Consider the following 18,775-nt stretch of genomic DNA (forward strand, 5'->3'; position numbering starts at 1 on the left):
TCGTGGTTGATTTCCTGTATTCCCCTTAAGTGGTGCAACTTTTGGAATAGTTATCCTTTTATGAGGGTCAGGTCTCCTCATTGGTGCCCCACCGTCAATCATTAGTTATCATAATTAGTTTGCAATTGCATCTCTTGATGGATTGCATGTCTTTAACTAAATACTTAGTGCTTTCATTAAGATCACTGACTAGTTAACATAACTTTATTCCTCTGTTCTAATTGTTGTTGTAATGCCCCGCCAGGAAACCCCGAAGGGATTAAGCCATAACACAAGAATAGAGTGCAATAATTTTTTTTTTTAAAGTTACACCACATTAAGATGCAACAAGATATCAAAGATTCAGATTTCAAAGCGGAAGACAACAACTAACACCTAAAGAGTTTCCCAACGAGATTACTTAAATTTCACAATTCACTTAACTCACACAATTAATCAAATAAGCTGATTATCTTAATAGCAAGATAATTCTTAATCAGGATAATTTCTTTCAAAGGACGGAAATATAAATCACAAGCAAAGATTCATCCATTAAGATCTATTCATAATCTTCATTCAAGCTTTTCATTTAAAATTACAAGCCATACATCTAACATTCTAACACACTAGAATTCCATCATAAACATAAGAGATCTTTTTCAAGCATACTTAATTTCCTTAACAACAACAGAATATATTCCATTACTCTAAGTTACATTCTTTCATATTCCAACTTATTGCATTTTAAAAGACGATTACATACATGCATCTACGATAAATCTCATCTAAACCACTTATGCATTCGATCCACATGGCATTCAAGAAGGGACTGAATATAAGCATTTAAAGTCAATTCCATTTATCCACTTAACCATTCTAACATAAGCTAATCATACATGATAAAGCTGAATAACGGAAACATAAGAGAATAACACCACATAACACCATAATGATCTTGGAGTTCACCCCTAAAGGGCTACATCTCCGGGTCTGCTCAACTGCAAGACCCCTCTGATAATTAATAAAGTTAAGAATACAAGAGGTTACACCATTACAATCCAGCCATCAAGGCGAAACATAAACAATATACAAACGACCATATCGGTCAATAAATACATAAACGATCCCTGAAAAGAACAGGATCCAGCTGAACATAATCGAAGCTAATACAAAGGTCCAGGAGAGCATCCATAAAACTGAGTCATCACCACCCAAGGTCTAACATGAAACCGATACTCACAAGGGCATAAACAAAAGGACGAGCCACAAAGGTACTCTTAACAGGACAAAACGACAACACACTAGCGAACGTAGGGACAAGTGTCATCACACAACCTGGTATGGTTACCATGGCAAGTCTTCATAGGTCCCGGCCCCATACACTGGGTTACCCTGGCAACCTAATCCGAGCTTCCGGCCCATCCAAGCCTCATGTGGACCCACACATCCCCTCGTGAAGACAAGAATGGTGGTTTGCCATTTCAGGCCTTCTCACAGCATGCCGAGTCTATGATAGCACTCGTCCCATGTGTGAGGCACATTAACTTACTTAGAGATTACATTCTAATCTACTGTTAGGTTATCACTTATTAGACTCACTTTCGACGGGTTACCCAGCAGCCACTTTGGGCGCGGCCCTCAATCGAAAGCCACTTTACCATGCGACACTAGACTATACTCAGATGAACTCAAAACCAAGGAATAGACATGGTCAGACGAACGGAGTTCAAAAAGGGAGAAACAATCGTCTGGTCAAACACGACTCAAAGATGAACACTTACTGACGGTACTCTAACTAGAGACCCGACCAACAATGGTCAACCACAATTCAACATTCGACTCACACATAGAGGATATGATCAAAAGCAACACTACTACAAACAACAGTCCACTCGGAACCGAGGACTGAAACAGGTACCCCAAATCACGCCATACGACAGGGTCCTATCAAAACAAGCATGACTTGCCATTTCATAAACAAAAGCGAATACAGAAATTAAACTCGCATAGGCAATAATCAACAGATACAATCTTTCCGAATTGATCTAAACATTAAACGTCGATCAAGCTTTCTACAAGATCTAAATCAGATTACAGTTATCTACCTCATCTAGGAATAGGTTGTTCTTGGTTTTCTAACTCTCTAAGGTCCAAAGCATCGAACAGACATATTAAGTCATAAAGAGTTCTTAAACCAATTCATATTAATTAAACTCAGACAACCATTAATCAAATAAATAAGATATTTAATCTCCAATTAAAACGTCATTAACATACTGGTCCAAAATCGACCCAAAATCGACCTCTATAGTTTCGTATTTTCAAGCCCAGATGCATTATACGGATCACGGAAATATAATTATAAAAAGAGAGTCTAAAAGGAGATAATCATTTCCAAAAGCATATCGTTTCAGTTTCTAATGATCAATGGTAAATTATCTCACTTACTTCTCGATTACTCAAATGATATGTTCCAAGATAATATTTAACATCATCAATTAGTAATTACATCGTATTTCAACGATTTTCCAATAACATACTATTCTCTATTATTTTTAAACAATACTACCTCAATTAGCCAAATGCTCTAATCAGCTAGAAGGTAAGATATACATTTATTAGTCCAAGATCAATCAGAATATAATCGATAATATTCAATTGCGAAAATTAATAGTTTTAGAACTTAATGAGGAAGGGTACATAATTCATGAAATGAGATTGAATAATGATTAACCTATAAACTCCATTACAAAATTAATCAATACCAAATTAACATTTATCATGATATTGCCACCCTAATCCTAATTAAGAAACTAATTAAATCTTAACATTAAAATAATATTTAAAAATATTATATGCATTTTTTGAATAATAAAAAAAAATACATTAAAAAAACTATTTTAAACAAAACTATTAAAAAAAAATACATTTTAAAATGAGGCGAGGGCGGGGCCCACCTCCCAACAGGGACGGCTGGGCGCCCAAACGCTAGCCAAGGGCAAACTCGCACGGGCGGCGCCACTGCGGTGCCCGCAGGTCCCGCGGCGCCCTGCGGCCACCGCAGTGAGCCACGGCCGCTGCGGCTGCGAGCGAAAGAGAGGGAAACGCGTGGGGGAGGGGAGGAGGAGCGGGTGGAGCTCCGCTCCCCGCCCTCTAACCCCAAACAACTGTAAAACAAAACCCACGCACAGCTCGATAATATACATTTTTTTTTTTTCTTTTACAAAGTTCGGTTTAAAATAAGACAAAACGCATGGTTCGGTTAAAATGCGTTTAACACAGCGCTATTTAATTTAAAACACCGTCCGAAACTTCCAAAACAAAAACGCCAAAATGAGCTGTATAAATTTCGGATGAAAATAAGTTCGATTTTAAAAAGAACTAGGTTTTGGTATCACGTTTTCTTGATGATTTTCATTCTCTCCAACACAATGGAATTTCAAACCACCCAGAAAGCATTGAGGAATAACAAATCCTGAGATAAATCTCCAGCCAAACTCAAAATGGCCAAACAGGGAACTATTTTTTTTTTTTTAAAAACCAAATGGTTAAACAGATCCTACCTGATCTCGCATTCCTGGCAAGATCTGCCGAAGAGTCCCAATCTCCAGCTCCCAAATCCTTCCTTCTCCATCCAAAACCCCCCCAAATTTCATCTCCAAAATATTTTTCCAACCAAAAATTCTCCAAAATATTTTTCCAACCAAAAATTCTCCAAAATGTTCATCCTCCCAAAATTTCCCCCAAATTTTGGGTTATATGGAAGAGTTGACCAAAATTCCATTTTTGGAATTAAAATTTTTATTTAAAAATAATTCTCAAAAATAATTCTATTTCTAACTATATCAATAATTTAAATTGCTTTTCCAATTCAAAATCGATTCTCATTTAATTCAATTTAACCTTTCTAATTAAAAGCCAACAGAATACAATTTAATCTATTGCAATTAAATACAGAACTTTCTTTTTCGACATCATATACAAAATGCATTTAATAATCAAAATCAGTCATTTGATCGAACTTACTCCCAATTTAAAATGAGCAATCCAATATCAATGAAAATCGAATAATGAAATCCCGATTAATTTAGTCCATTAATCTCTAATGCACAAATACATATTTAATCAAAGTAATTACTAAGGACTAATTAATCAATTTAACCATGCACACCAAGCACGCAAACCGAGAAGGTCAACCAAACAGACGACTCGCAAACCCAAACAAGAAGGGAACACCGGCGACGGTTGACGATGCTCACTTGAGCACGACTAAGGTCAACTAGGGTCTTACGACCACCTAATCCAACTCTAAGGATTAAAGAGTACACTCAAACCTGTAGATCCAGGTGAAGACGAACCTCGCACTCATGCGGCGTTGTACCTGAAATCTCCTGCAACCAAGAGTCATACATGCATACATATATAAACTTAATGAAAGCGTTAGCTCAATATTAATACCACGAAATAGGTACACTAAACAACTTGCTTACAACTAGTGTGAAAACCCCATCAACAGCTATGCGTTAAATCAAACATCTGACTATAACATTATATTAAGATACACTAACCAAGATTACACCAAGATTAGAATTAGATTAGGGTAGGGGTACTACATTCTCCCCCCTTAGGTTCCGACTTTCTCCTGGAAGTCGTAAGGCTAGATGGAGAACATGTCGTACGCATCAGCCCTGAAACTCATTCAACAAAGATCAAATTGCACATAGAAATCTTTCTATAATCAAATGAAATATGTTTGCAAAATCCTTTACAAACGCCATTATCCATTGGCAAGATACATCTAAAACCATACATTCCTTAAAATATTCTAGGAATTATCCACAATCATAGCAGAGCAACAAGAATTTTTCTTCCTTTCATTACACCAAATTAAAGCATTACAAAGAGGTAAACAACAATTACCATAATCATCTACCAAAAATGACAAGAAAACATGGCATCATGACCAATTTCTGTTACCAATACATCTTTATCATAACATTTTATTGAATAGAACTAGCTTAAATATCAATTCCCACAACCAAATTAACTTTCAATAAATAAGAGCAACAAAATAACTCAATTGTTTACACTTGCCAGGCATAAGAAAACCTTTCCAATGACTATGTCCCATAACATAGTGACAAGCTAACACAATTTACTCCATGATACACATAATAACCATCCGCATAACTGGAATGCAAAACAGAAAAGGCCACATGTGAGCATGTCTAATGCTCGGTCAAAGATAACCTGCACGATCAGCATCTCTATGCCTGATCTCAGAACAACAATATGATCATAAATATCCAATATCTCACTCAAGGGCTTGATGGTGCTAGGCACACCATAGCGGTGCTACCTTCCATACAAGACCTTTGTGAATATCCCTTGTTGAGCAAGGTGGTTAGCCTCCAAGAGATAGTCACCACACATAGGTAGGTAGTGGGTCCTAGCTGCAACACAGCCTCACATACCCCCATCCTCAAGGTTCCCTACATCAACTTCCTCGCACACACTCTACCAATTCCGTATCATACGTCCTTGGAGAGGAATTTCACATCTCGACACAAGACCAGCATTCGAAAACAATAAGGATAAACCAGTTTAGCCACCAAAGTACAGATGAATAAAGATAATAAATCCTCAATTCCAACAGTAAGACAAGAAAATAATCCGGAATTGCAACACCAAATCAAAAGTGCAAAAGATCACAAGATCGTGGCTAAACCTTCAAAATCAAAGTAAAATAAATTGCTGATCCCCAAAGAAATAATAAGAATATCACAATTGCACATAACATCACTATGTGACTAACATCTAGCCACCAACGAGGAAGGAAGGAACAACTGACTAGCTATTGCAATAGCTCATCATGTGGTGCGACATAGTCACACTACCCACATGGCATGGCGGTGTGCACCTCGACATCACCCCGCATCACGTTGTCACGTGGCATGGCAATACCCCAAGCGGAGAAAACACGCAATGGGCGTATCCCGCATGGTAGTGTACCTCGCGGAAAAAAAACACGCGCAAGTCACATCCCGCATAGTGACGTATCTAGAAGGGTACTCGCTGTAAGTCAGAGGTATACATGACTAGGGTCCACCCACATGCCTACCAACACATACTAACTGGCAGCACATGTGAATAAACCTACCTTTCATGAAGACAAGGCAAAGGATCCTCCAAATTACACCATCACTATACACCAGAATCACCATCGAAAATGCTCAAATAAAGGAAGGGAATAGGCTAACACATATAAACCTATAAATAGATTCATCAAAAAGGGAAAGTATTGAGTACACCTTTGATACAGTTTAATAGTACAACTATATCATTCCTCGAAGTAGAGAAGCTAAAGTCGCTTCGCGCTGACATTACTCATATGCCAATCCATACTATTCAAGGAACGGTTACTTCGAATACTACCCCTTAACATACTGAGTTACCCACAACCCGAGGTTTGGTACTCAGCAGGGAAACAAATAAGCAACATCACATAAACAGTATGGTTTCCCATACTCATAAGCAACATATCCTCCATGGTTGATTACTTCACCAATCCATGGGCACATAAAATAAGCACTGGTTTCTTACAATACACACAATTACATCAGTACTGGTTTAGTCACATTTACGGGGAGTACTTTTCAGTACGCTAACATCTATACAAGGAAGATTTTAATTATGCTTTCTATATAAATAACTGAATCAAGTTTACTCTAGATCCAAGTACTGAAATTATTAACAATTCACAATTACATAAAGGAATAACATCATTCCTATATCTTTATCACATTTCACCAAGCATCCGGAACCAAATTACTAACTAAGCAAATTCATTTCTAAAGCTTAAGACTTTCATCTATCACTATGAAGCCAAAAGCAAACATACAATTTCACATGTTTTATAAACATTCTATTTAAATCAATGCACTCTTTAATATCATTTCTAAAAATCTTATGATTAGGCAAAGAGAAGGGAAAGAGAGTTTGATAGCCAAACTATTTCTTACAAAGACACAAGATCAATCAAGATCACGCTATAATATCAAATTTCTCACTATAAGCCTATCGTTTAATTACACAGTTTTCATTTCGCTACCGTTAAGAAGGATGGCAATCAGCCTAACAAAACATTTCCAATAATTATGGTTGCAACAAGAGGCTCCAGTTTTCGAAACAAAACAGAGATCAAGAGAGGCAATCTTTTCGATAACACCAGACCTCTTGAGAACACTCTCTTATACTTAATACAAAACAGACACATGTCATAATTTGCAACCTATTATTAAAATCAAATTCCGATAAAAAGGTAAGCGAGGGCTATTACCCAAATAAAACATATTAATGCATGCACATCGAACAAGCTTTTCATTCGCACTTCCTAAACACATTAAGGTAATTACATATACCCAAAAGCGAGTTCAATGGAGCATTTGCTAAAATAGATCCTCAATCAAACTGGTTTAAAGAAACACATAAAACAATCTTTCGGGGAACACATTAATACTTTCTCAAAGCTACAATAACATGCTCCTTTTAATACTTCTTCTACAAACCAAGCAGTTTCACATAATTCAACTATTCGCATAGCAATGCACCTCACTTAAGATAAAATTTAATTATGCTACTCCTACAAAATACACATGGAGAATTCTTTAAACGTACACATACAGTTTTCTCCCAATAACCAAAATAAATTTTTAAACCCATAGCCCTTTAATAATCTAAAACATAAGCATCATAAGGCTCACACAAGGGTTCAAGAAGTCACACCCTTTCCTCTAGCAAACAAGAAACTCAATTCAGAGATAATTACACATATCCTAATCATTTTAATTTCCAGAAAGAGAGAGAGGAATGGTGATGATCATTTAATTTTCTACAAAATAAGCATTCAAAAATTGCCATACTAGTCCTTCAAGTGGACAACACTAAGCTAGATCATAATCTTAAACAAACACAATTCGCACTTTCAGATTCAAGACAAGCACGGACCAACCCAAATGGATTAGTCTAAAGAGCACAACACTCAATAAGGGAAGGTACATACGACTCTCTTTCAAAATAAGAGTAATCGTAGACCAAGACATCAATAAGCACACAATGCACATATAAACATTCAAACACCAACGTCAAGAAGGCGAGATCAAGGTGTGAACACACACGTTACACACCAGCTAAGGTCTGCTCAATCACTCACATGCAATAGGAGGACAAGCATACACATAAGGTCAATACACCTCACACCAATAGAGGGCACACGCGACACCAGAGATCCCAATGTTTGCAACATGGGCTCTGATACCAAATGTAATGCCCCGCCAGGAAACCCCGAAGGGATTAAGCCATAACACAAGAATAGAGTGCAATAATTTTTTTTTTTAAAGTTACACCACATTAAGATACAACAAGATATCAAAGATTCAGATTTCAAAGCGGAAGACAACAACTAACACCTAAAGAGTTTCCCAACGAGATTACTTAAATTTCACAATTCACTTAACTCACACAATTAATCCAATAAGCTGATTATCTTAATAACAAGATAATTCTTAATCAGGATAATTTCTTTCAAAGGACGGAAATATAAATCACAAGTAAAGATTCATCCATTAAGATCTATTCATAATCTTCATTCAAACTTTTCATTTAAAATTACAAGCCATACATCTAACATTCTAACACACTAGAATTCCATCATAAACATAAGAGATCTTTTTCAAGCATACTTAATTTCCTTAACAACAACAGAATATATTCCATTACTCTAAGTTACATTCTTTCATATTCCAACTTATTGCATTGTAAAAGACGATTACATACATGCATCTACGATAAATCTCATCTAAACCACTTATGCATTCGATCCACATGGCATTCAAGAAGGGACTGAATATAAGCATTTAAAGTTAATTCCATTTATCCACTCAACCATTCTAACATAAGCTAAATCATACATGATAAAGCTGAATAACGGAAACATAAGAGAATAACACCACATAACACCATAATGATCTCGGAGTTCACCTCTAAAGGGCTACATCTCCGGGTCTGCTCAACTACAAGACCCCTCTGATAATTAATAAAGTTAAGAATACAAGAGGTTACACAATTACAATCCAGCCATCAAGGCGAAACATAAACAATATACAAACGACCATATCGGTCAATAAATACATAAACGATCCCTGAAAAGAACAGGATCCAGCTGAACATAATCGAAGCTAATACAAAGGTCCAGGAGAGCATCCATAAAACTGAGTCATCACCACCCAAGGTCTAACATGAAACCGATACTCACAAGGGCATAAACAAAAGGACGAGCCACAAAGGTACTCTTAACAGGACAAAACGACAACACACTAGCGAACGTAGGGACAAGTGTCATCACACAACCTGGTATGGTTACCATGGCAAGTCTTCATAGGTCCCGGCCCCATACACTGGGTTACCCTGGCAACCTAATCCGAGCTTCCGGCCCATCCAAGCCTCATGTGGACCCACACATCCCCTCGTGAAGACAAGAATGGTGGTTTGCCATTTCAGGCCTTCTCACAGCATGCCGAGTCTATGATAGCACTCGTCCCATGTGTGAGGCACATTAACTTACTTAGAGATTACATTCCAATCTACTGTTAGGTTATCACTTATTAGACTCACTTTCGACGGGTTACCCAGCAGCCACTTTGGGCGCGGCCCCCAATCGAAAGCCACTTTCCCATGCGACACTAGACTATACTCAGACGAACTCAAAACCAAGGAATAGACATGGTCAGACGAACGGAGTTCAAAAAGGGAGAAACAATCGTCTGGTCAAACACGACTCAAAGATGAACACTTACTGACGGTACTCTAACTAGAGACCCGACCAACAATGGTCAACCACAATTCAACATTCGACTCACACATAGAGGATATGATCAAAAGCAACACTACTACAAACAACAGTCCACTCGGAACCGAGGACTGAAACAGGTACCCCAAATCACGCCATACGACAGGGTCCTATCAAAACAAGCATGACTTGCCATTTCATAAACAAAAGCGAATACAAAAATTAAACTCGCATAGGCAATAATCAACAGATACAATCTTTCCGAATTGATCTAAACATTAAACGTCGATCAGGCTTTCTACAAGATCTAAATCAGATTACAGTTATCTACCTCATCTAGGAATAGGTTGTTCTTGGTTTTCTAACTCTCTAAGGTCCAAAGCATCGAACAGACATATTAAGTCATAAAGAGTTCTTAAACCAATTCATATTAATTAAACTCAGACAACCATTAATCAAATAAATAAGATATTTAATCTCCAATTAAAACGTCATTAACATACTGGTCCAAAACCGACCTCTACAGTTTCGTATTTTCAAGCCTAGATGCATTATACGGATCACAGAAATATAATTATAAAAAGAGAGTCTAATAGGAGATAATCATTTCCAAAAGCATATCGTTTCAGTTTCTAATGATCAATGGTAAATTATCTCACTTACTTCTCGATTACTCAAATGATATGTTCCAAGATAATATTTAACATCATCAATTAGTAATTACATCGTATTTCAACGATTTTCCAATAACATACTATTCTCTATTATTTTTAAACAATACTACCTCAATTAGCCAAATGCTCTAATCAGCTAGAAGGTAAGATATACATTTATTAGTCCAAGATCAATCAGAATATAATCGATAATATTCAATTGCGAAAATTAACAGTTTTAGAACTTAATGAGGAAGGGTACATAAGTCATGAAATGAGATTGAATAATGATTAACCTATAAACTCCATTACAAAATTAATCAATACCAAATTAACATTTATCATGATATTGCCACCCTAATCCTAATTAAGAAACTAATTAAATCTTAACATTAAAATAATATTTAAAAATATTATATGCATTTTTTGAATAATAAAAAAAAATACATTAAAAAAACTATTTTAAACAAAACTATTAAAAAAAAACGCATTTTAAAATGAGGCGAGGGCGGGGCCCACCTCCCAACAGGGACGGCTGGACGCCCAAACCCTAGCCAAGGGCAAACTCGCACGGGCGGCGCCACTGCGGTGCCCGCAGGTCCCGCGGCACCCTGCGACCACCGCGGTGAGCCACGGCCGCTGCGGCTGCAAGCGAAAGAGAGGGAAATGCGTGGGGGAGGGGAGGAGGAGCGGGTGGAGCTCCGCTCCCCGCCCTCTAACCCCAAACAACTGTAAAACAAAACCCACGCACAGCTCGATAATATACATTTTTTTTTTTCTTTTACAAAGTTCGGTTTAAAATAAGACAAAACGCATGGTTCGGTTAAAATGCGTTTAACAGAACGCTATTTAATTTAAAACACAGTCCGAAACTTCCAAAACAAAAACGCCAAAATGAGCTGTATAAATTTCGGATGAAAATAAGTTCGATTTTAAAAAGAACTAGGTTTTGGTATCACGTTTTCTTGATGATTTTCATTCTCTCCAACACAATGGAATTTCAAACCACCCAGAAAGCATTGAGGAATAACAAATCCTCAGATAAATCTCCAGCCAAACTCAAAATGGCCAAACAGGGAACTATTTTTTTTTTTTTTAAAACCAAATGGTTAAACAGATCCTACCTGATCTCGCATTCATGGCAAGATCTGCCGAAGAGTTCCAATCTCCAGCTCCCAAATCCTTCCTTCTCCATCCAAAACCCCCCCAAATTTCATCTCCAAAATATTTTTCCAACCAAAAATTCTCCAAAATGTTCATCCTCCCAAAATTTCCCCCAAATTTTGGGTTATATGGAAGAGTTGACCAAAATTCCATTTTTGGAATTAAAATTTTTATTTAAAAATAATTCTTAAAAATAATTCTATTTCTAACTATATCAATAATTTAAATTGCTTTTCCAATTCAAAATCGATTCTCATTTAATTCAATTTAACCTTTCTAATTAAAAGCCAACAGAATACAATTTAATCTATTGCAATTAAATACAGAACTTTCTTTTTCGACATCATATACAAAATGCATTTAATAATCAAAATCAGTCATTTGATCGAACTTACTCCCAATTTAAAACGAGCAATCCAATATCAATGAAAATCGAATAATGAAATCCTGATTAATTTAGTCCATTAATCTCTAATGCACAAATACATATTTAATCAAAGTAATTACTAAGGACTAATTAATCAAATTAACCATGCACACCAAGCATGCAAACCGAGAAGGTCAACCAAACAGACGACTCGCAAACCCAAACAAGAAGGGAACACCGGCGACGGCAGACGATGCTCACTTGAGCACGACTAAGGTCAACTAGGGTCTTACGACCACCTAATCCAACTCTAAGGATTAAAGAGTACACTCAAACCTGCAGATCCAGGTGAAGACGAACCTCGCACTCATGCGGCGTTGTACCTGAAATCTCCTGCAACCAAGAGTCATACATGCATACATATATAAACTTAATGAAAGCATTAGCTCAATATTAATACCACGAAATAGGTACACTAAACAACTTGCTTACAACTAGTGTGAAAACCCCATCAACAGCTATGCGTTAAATCAAACATCTGACTATAACATTATATTAAGATACACTAACCAAGATTACACCAAGATTAGAATTAGATTAGGGTAGGGGTACTACAGTTGTTCATCCTCAATGTCATTGCTGTTTAATATCAGACCAGCTGCTGTTCATTAGTAATGTTCGCTGGCTGTTCTTTGGGAAAAATCGTGAAGTTTTGAGGCAAGACAATTTTTCCTAAGGTGTGGATATCTCCTTGATGGCAGGGCATGACACATATCAATCTCACAGAATTGCTTTCTAACTGCTTGTTAATTCTTATTCTTTATTGTTTCCAAATAATCTGTACGATGCTGAAATTGACTTCAATAATTTTTTATATTCAAATGCCTTATTTAATCCATGCCAGGACTGAAAGTTTGAATTTGAAACCAGTAGTTGATTATTCTCTTCTAAATCATTATAGCCATTTAAGCAGAGATTTGATTTGATTATCTAATGTAGACAGCTATGCTTATACAATTTACAAATATTGACTTGAATTTGAGGTCTTGTAGGTTACCAGGCTTTACAAGGACAAGGAACATGCTGAAGTGGAATTCACTGTAAGATTTAGCTTACTAATAAAGAAAGATGGTGTAAATATTGCATGGATGTTTTAGGGAAGTTTATTCTTTATTAACATTCTATATTGTTTCAATATATGGTGCCTGCCATAACTATGATAATTGCTGTGGAATCTTATCTTAGCCCTATATCCACATTCCAAGAAACTATTAATTAATCCTATTAAAATGAAGTCATCTAAAGATATATACAGTTATTTTCTTTTCTATGTTTCCAGAATTTTTATTGTTATATGATTCAGCAATAGACAGTGCATTGTTATCTATGATAATTTTTGTTTTCTAACAAGTATGATATTTAAATGTGCTTGAAGATTGGTCCCATTCCTGTGGATGATGGTGTTGGAAAAGAAGTGATCACTCGAATGACAGCAAATATGGCTACCAACAAAGTCTTCTACACAGACTCCAATGGAAGAGATTTTATAAAGCGGGTAAATTTTTGTTTCTATAGCTAGCTTGAAATTTACCTATATTTTCTGGCATACTTTTAAGTTAATGGAAGAAATTTTATAAAGCAGGTAATTTTATATACCTTAATTTTCTGGCATACTTTTTAGTTATTTTGAGATTTGTAATCTTCATCATACATAAAAGTTCTGAAGCTTTCTTAACCTTATACCACACAAACTATTGTATTAGGATTGTCATTCATGGAAACATAGTGTGAAAATGGAAAACAAAATACTGGGGGAGGACCTCTTTTTTTCAAGGTCCAAACTATTACAAGAAATATGGACTATATGAAATTTCTTAGATTAGATCAGAGAAGACAAAAGATATCCATGAAAATCATCAAAGAATCAGTAGTCAAAATTACCAAAAGCTTAAATTTATTAGTAAAATACAGTGGGATTATTGTAATTAAACACAGAATATAATTTTCAATAATGGATTTACCTTGATTAGAAAAATTAAGCCTTATTGAAGTTGGTAGAGAAAACACAATATCATCCTACCATTGTTGCAGATATAAAATGGTATATGATATATTATTTCATTGGGATAATATAATTATTGATTGTGCAGTTATCTTTTTAAAATCTTCTTTCTATCAACAACCCAAACTACCTTAAGAAGCAAGAAAATAACTCTTGGATATCAAATCTAACATAAAATTTCTAACAACACTTATTAACGAATATTACTAATGTATTTATTTATTTAATACCATTATATACTAAACTATAGATGTAGTATAAAATCACAACATTCCTCCCTTCTTACATCAATCCAAACAATGGATAAAACACAACAGCCCATATCAAATTTTAATGAAGCAGTTTGTCCAAATCTCTTTACTCACCTAAGATACCAAAATAATCATGTCATTAAATGTCCTAATTGTCAAATTATACCTGCTAAACCTCTGTACCACATGAGAGAACAAATCCCAACCTCAATGAACAACGAAGGAAACTCTCTTCTAAGAGTCCACCCTCCTTTAAGAGTGTCCAAATCCCTCCTCCAATACTTGAACAATGAGAGAACAATTTTCCTCTAAGGGTGCACCCTCATCTGAGTGTATCAAAATCCCTCCTTTACTGCTAAAAAGGAACAAATCTCTCCCCCAATGTACAATAGAACAAAACCAATAAATTTAGGTACATTAACCACACCTTTAGCGAATACACTAGTTATAGTTTCACTAACCACACCTCTTTTTGTGATTACACTATTGACAAATACTACCAACAATTGCCTAGCTTCCCTTGTTCCAAGAAGGGACACAAATGTGGTGGTGCTTCTCAAACAGTCTGCCATTATAGAGCAAGAAGCTAGGTTGAGATGGATTTCTTTTTCCAAACTCCGTGCCTCTATTGTCTCCTTTGACCTCTTTACACTCTAGCCATCAGAAGTAACGATGGAATCTCTTAAATGTCATTAGATGTAACATGTAAAGGGTCCATAACTTTGATAGCACAAGCATGAGGTGACGAAAAAAAATTCATTTTCATGGTGTCAGTTTTTACCAAAAAGCACCTGATTACAATTATATCCTTATAGCAACTCTCACAAATATTTCCATATGATACTATTTTTAATGAATATGTCCTGAAAGGAACTTTCCGATGGATTCACAATGCCGAAAAACCTATGGCTATTCATATGAGTATGTTATAAAGGTGAAATAAAAAGATAGAAAGTCATTGTGAGGCACAAACAAGGTTTGAACCTAAGTCACAGGGTTTGCCAAATTTCATCCATGAAATTCAAAATTCAACGAACTTCAAAGAAATCTTATAAATTCATTCTCCTTTGCCCTAATATTCATAGGGAGAAGGGCTTACAGATTTTTGTGCACTTTGGCTGGGATTTTCTATTGGCTTTTGTTGGGTTTCCCAAAATCTAGATGGCAAAAATTCGTCAGTCTCTAGAAACAGATTCTAAAGTTTTTGAAATGCTATCCACTTCAACATGAGATGCTAGACCACTTACTGTGAAACAATATTTGTAGATAGAAAGGAAGGCAAGTGGATAATCATGATATCCTTAACTGAAAAATACGAGCAAGCTGACGCATTCTTCCCCCTCTACAGACTACTGCTTGATTAATATTTAAGATTTAGATTTTAACTTTTTAAGTTTTTCAGCTGCTGGTGTTTTAATATTTACTATTTAGATTTTAACTTTTCGGTTTTCTGCTGCTACTCTGAAATCTATTATTTAGATTTTTAACTTCTAAGTTTTGTTTTTCATTTTAATAATAGTTAAATCTTTATATGTTATTTTTTAAACGAAGTCAAATCATTTTTTATCTTATTTTTTAATAAAATATTTTAAAATATTTAAATTAGATTTTAGCTATAATATAATAATTATTTACTTATGAAATTTAATATATTTATATTTATAATATAAATATTTAAATTAAATTTTTAAACATATTTATATAATAATATTTTAAAATTTCTTATAATGGTTTTTTTTTTTTGAGCACAAGTGCTATCATTATGGGGATAGCTCCCTTCATTAATCTGAGAAACAAAGGTTACATCTGAAACCACCAATCCTCTGCTGCAGGCTGACATAATGGAATCACCTGACAAACAAATTCCTAGCCTTAAACAGAACAACAGAAGATAAAAAAATTCTTATAATGTATTCAAAGTTAATATAACATTATCTTATTTTTATAAATTTATTATTATTTATTTTTTTAAAAACCAAATTTATATATGGTGAATTTAATCACTATTTTTTTTTGGTTTTCAAATTATTCTCCTTGCCGAACTTCATCTGAATTTTATGGTTGTCAAACACGAACACGAATTCGAACCTTATGACTTAGGTTTGAACTGATGAGGTTTTGTAATATATACAAAAACTTTCACCAACCTATGCACCATGTTTGGAGGTCAACCACCAACACATATTACTAATCCATCTACAATAAGAAAATAAATAGATAATACAAACTTTCTCGCATAATTTCAGAATCAACTTACAAACACCTGTTAATTTTGAACAATAAATCATGAATATTTGTTCTTCTCACATGCCCTTCACACTCACAGACTAAATGCTTCTATCCCACCCAGAAATATTCATTCTTGACTTGCTTTCTAGATATGCCCTCTCATTCCCAAATTCAAAATAGAAATATATTTCTCTGTAAGTTGTGTCACTTCTAATATCTGCCCTTCCCCTGCCACTTATTTCTCTTTCTATTTGTTTGTGCTCAGACAAAACCCCAAAAAGTTAAACTATTAAAAGTCATCAAGCAGTTGCTTAATGAAATATTCGACTTGAAATTCAAAGAGGAAACAGCAAGCTTGTACAACCCACTAATACACTTTATAGGCTGGCTGAGAATAATTTTTTGCTTCTGACTCTCAACTCACACTAGTAGTTGAATGAGTTGATCAACCCAGACATTCCTCAAACGCCATATTGAAGTTGTACAATGTCTTTGTAAACATGGACAAGAATGTAGACTACATGAGTTTGTGGTAAATTTGTTCTCCAATTAGACTGTAATGTGTGCTTATTATATTAATTGACGCATGGAATCCATTGCTATTACATATGTTGTTACCTTGAACTTGAGTGGTTTGAGGCAGCAATATTTCTATTCTTTGATTACTTTCTCCACAAATATTCCTTTTTGCCGACAGTGTTTTCAACTGATAAGGCTTCATGACTTTTCAGGACTTCTCACAGGCTCAAAGATGGTCTATGCTTAGAGAACATATTTAAATTAGTAGAACAAACACAGTTTATTACACCATTCTTGTAGATTATTATGATAGATTATTTCTTTGGGGATGATATTACATTGATTGCATTTGGCTTTATATAAGCCTCTTTCAATAAACTACTTAAACTACCCTAAGCAACCTCTATATGGGAAGTAACTCCTGAATATCAAATCTAATATCAATGAATAACAAAACTTATTAACCAACTTTCGTAATTTGTTTATTTATTTAATACTATATTAACCTCTACATGTAATATAAAATCCCAACAAGCCTATAGCGATTTTCTGTCCCCACCCCTCGCCACTAATAAAATGAATATTGATACCCCCAAGGGAAATATGGGTTTAGCTAGTAGGGGTGGAACATTTGGTGACTTAAAATGCCAACCTATCCCACTCTATGTCAATCATGTAGCGTGGAAACATAATAATTAGGAATTGGCTTAGGCTATACTTAAAGGAATCCAAGTAGCATTCCTATGGAGTTGTAAGAGACTAATTATAAATGATATTTTCTGATCACCATAAATGCTATGAAGGGTGGTGTTGTGTTGCACACACACGCCCCGTCTCCAACAAGGACCCCCTTTGGTTTTTGTGTGCCTCGCTGGTATTTCTTGCAACTGTCCCATGGATCCATAAGATGTAGATAAGGCCAATTTGAGAAGGTTTTGATGTCTTAAAAACAAGCCTAGAGTGGGAGTCACACCTTGGAATTTAGAGTGTCAATGCCTACATTTCAAATGTTAAGAGAGTATAAGATGGAATAGGTCTGCAAATAAGAATGGGTTGCTATAGAAGTTTGACAGATGGAGGAGTTACTGAATTAACTCCAAAACTCCCAATGAGAATGGCTAGGACCTGCCTCCTCATACAACTTCAACTGCCATACAACTCACTATAGAGTTGTTGATGTGTTTTTTTATTTTATGAAACCTCGAACACAGAATTAAATACCAAGTATTCTATCCTCTCTTGAACAAAGAAACCTTATATGCTAAATGATGTGATCAAAGAGTTGCCTTGCTGAGTTGTTGATGTGTTTTTTATGACACCTCGAACACAGAATTAAATATCAAGTATTCTATCCTCTCTTGAACAAAGAAACCTCACATGCTAAACAATGTGATCAAAGAGTTGCCTTGCTGATTGAAGAATTTGCTCAATTTTCTAGTTATTTATGCACCTTAGTTTGATTGCACCATAGAATCTCTTTCAATTTGAATTTTGTTTACAACTTCTTACAATGTTTTTTAGATTGTGTAGATGACTAATTTCAATTTTTCATGTGAACTTTCTTAAGTTGTTTTTGTTTTTGTTTTGTTGCCACTTAGGGGTATTGTTGTTTGGCCTATATCAATCTCATATTCACCCTCAAATGTTATGGATTTTTGATGGCTTAATCTCTAATTTTAACCCTTTTCTTATAAGGTTGTCAAT

At 35.2% G+C, this 18,775-nt stretch overlaps 1 protein-coding gene across 1 annotated transcript in view; it reads left to right on the forward strand.

Annotated features, from left to right (window-relative positions):
- LOC131064401 (alpha-mannosidase) overlaps positions 1–18,775 on the forward strand; it is a 178,293-nt gene that overhangs the window by 95,717 nt on the left and 63,801 nt on the right. The window contains exons 21-22 of the mRNA XM_057998534.2: positions 13,063–13,110; positions 13,446–13,565. Of these exons, the coding sequence (XP_057854517.2) occupies positions 13,063–13,110; positions 13,446–13,565 (168 nt within the window). The remainder of the gene's footprint in view (positions 1–13,062; positions 13,111–13,445; positions 13,566–18,775) is intronic.

The sequence above is a fragment of the Cryptomeria japonica genome, chromosome 5, assembly GCF_030272615.1.
Source record: "Cryptomeria japonica chromosome 5, Sugi_1.0, whole genome shotgun sequence".
Taxonomy (NCBI): Eukaryota; Viridiplantae; Streptophyta; class Pinopsida; order Cupressales; family Cupressaceae; genus Cryptomeria; species Cryptomeria japonica.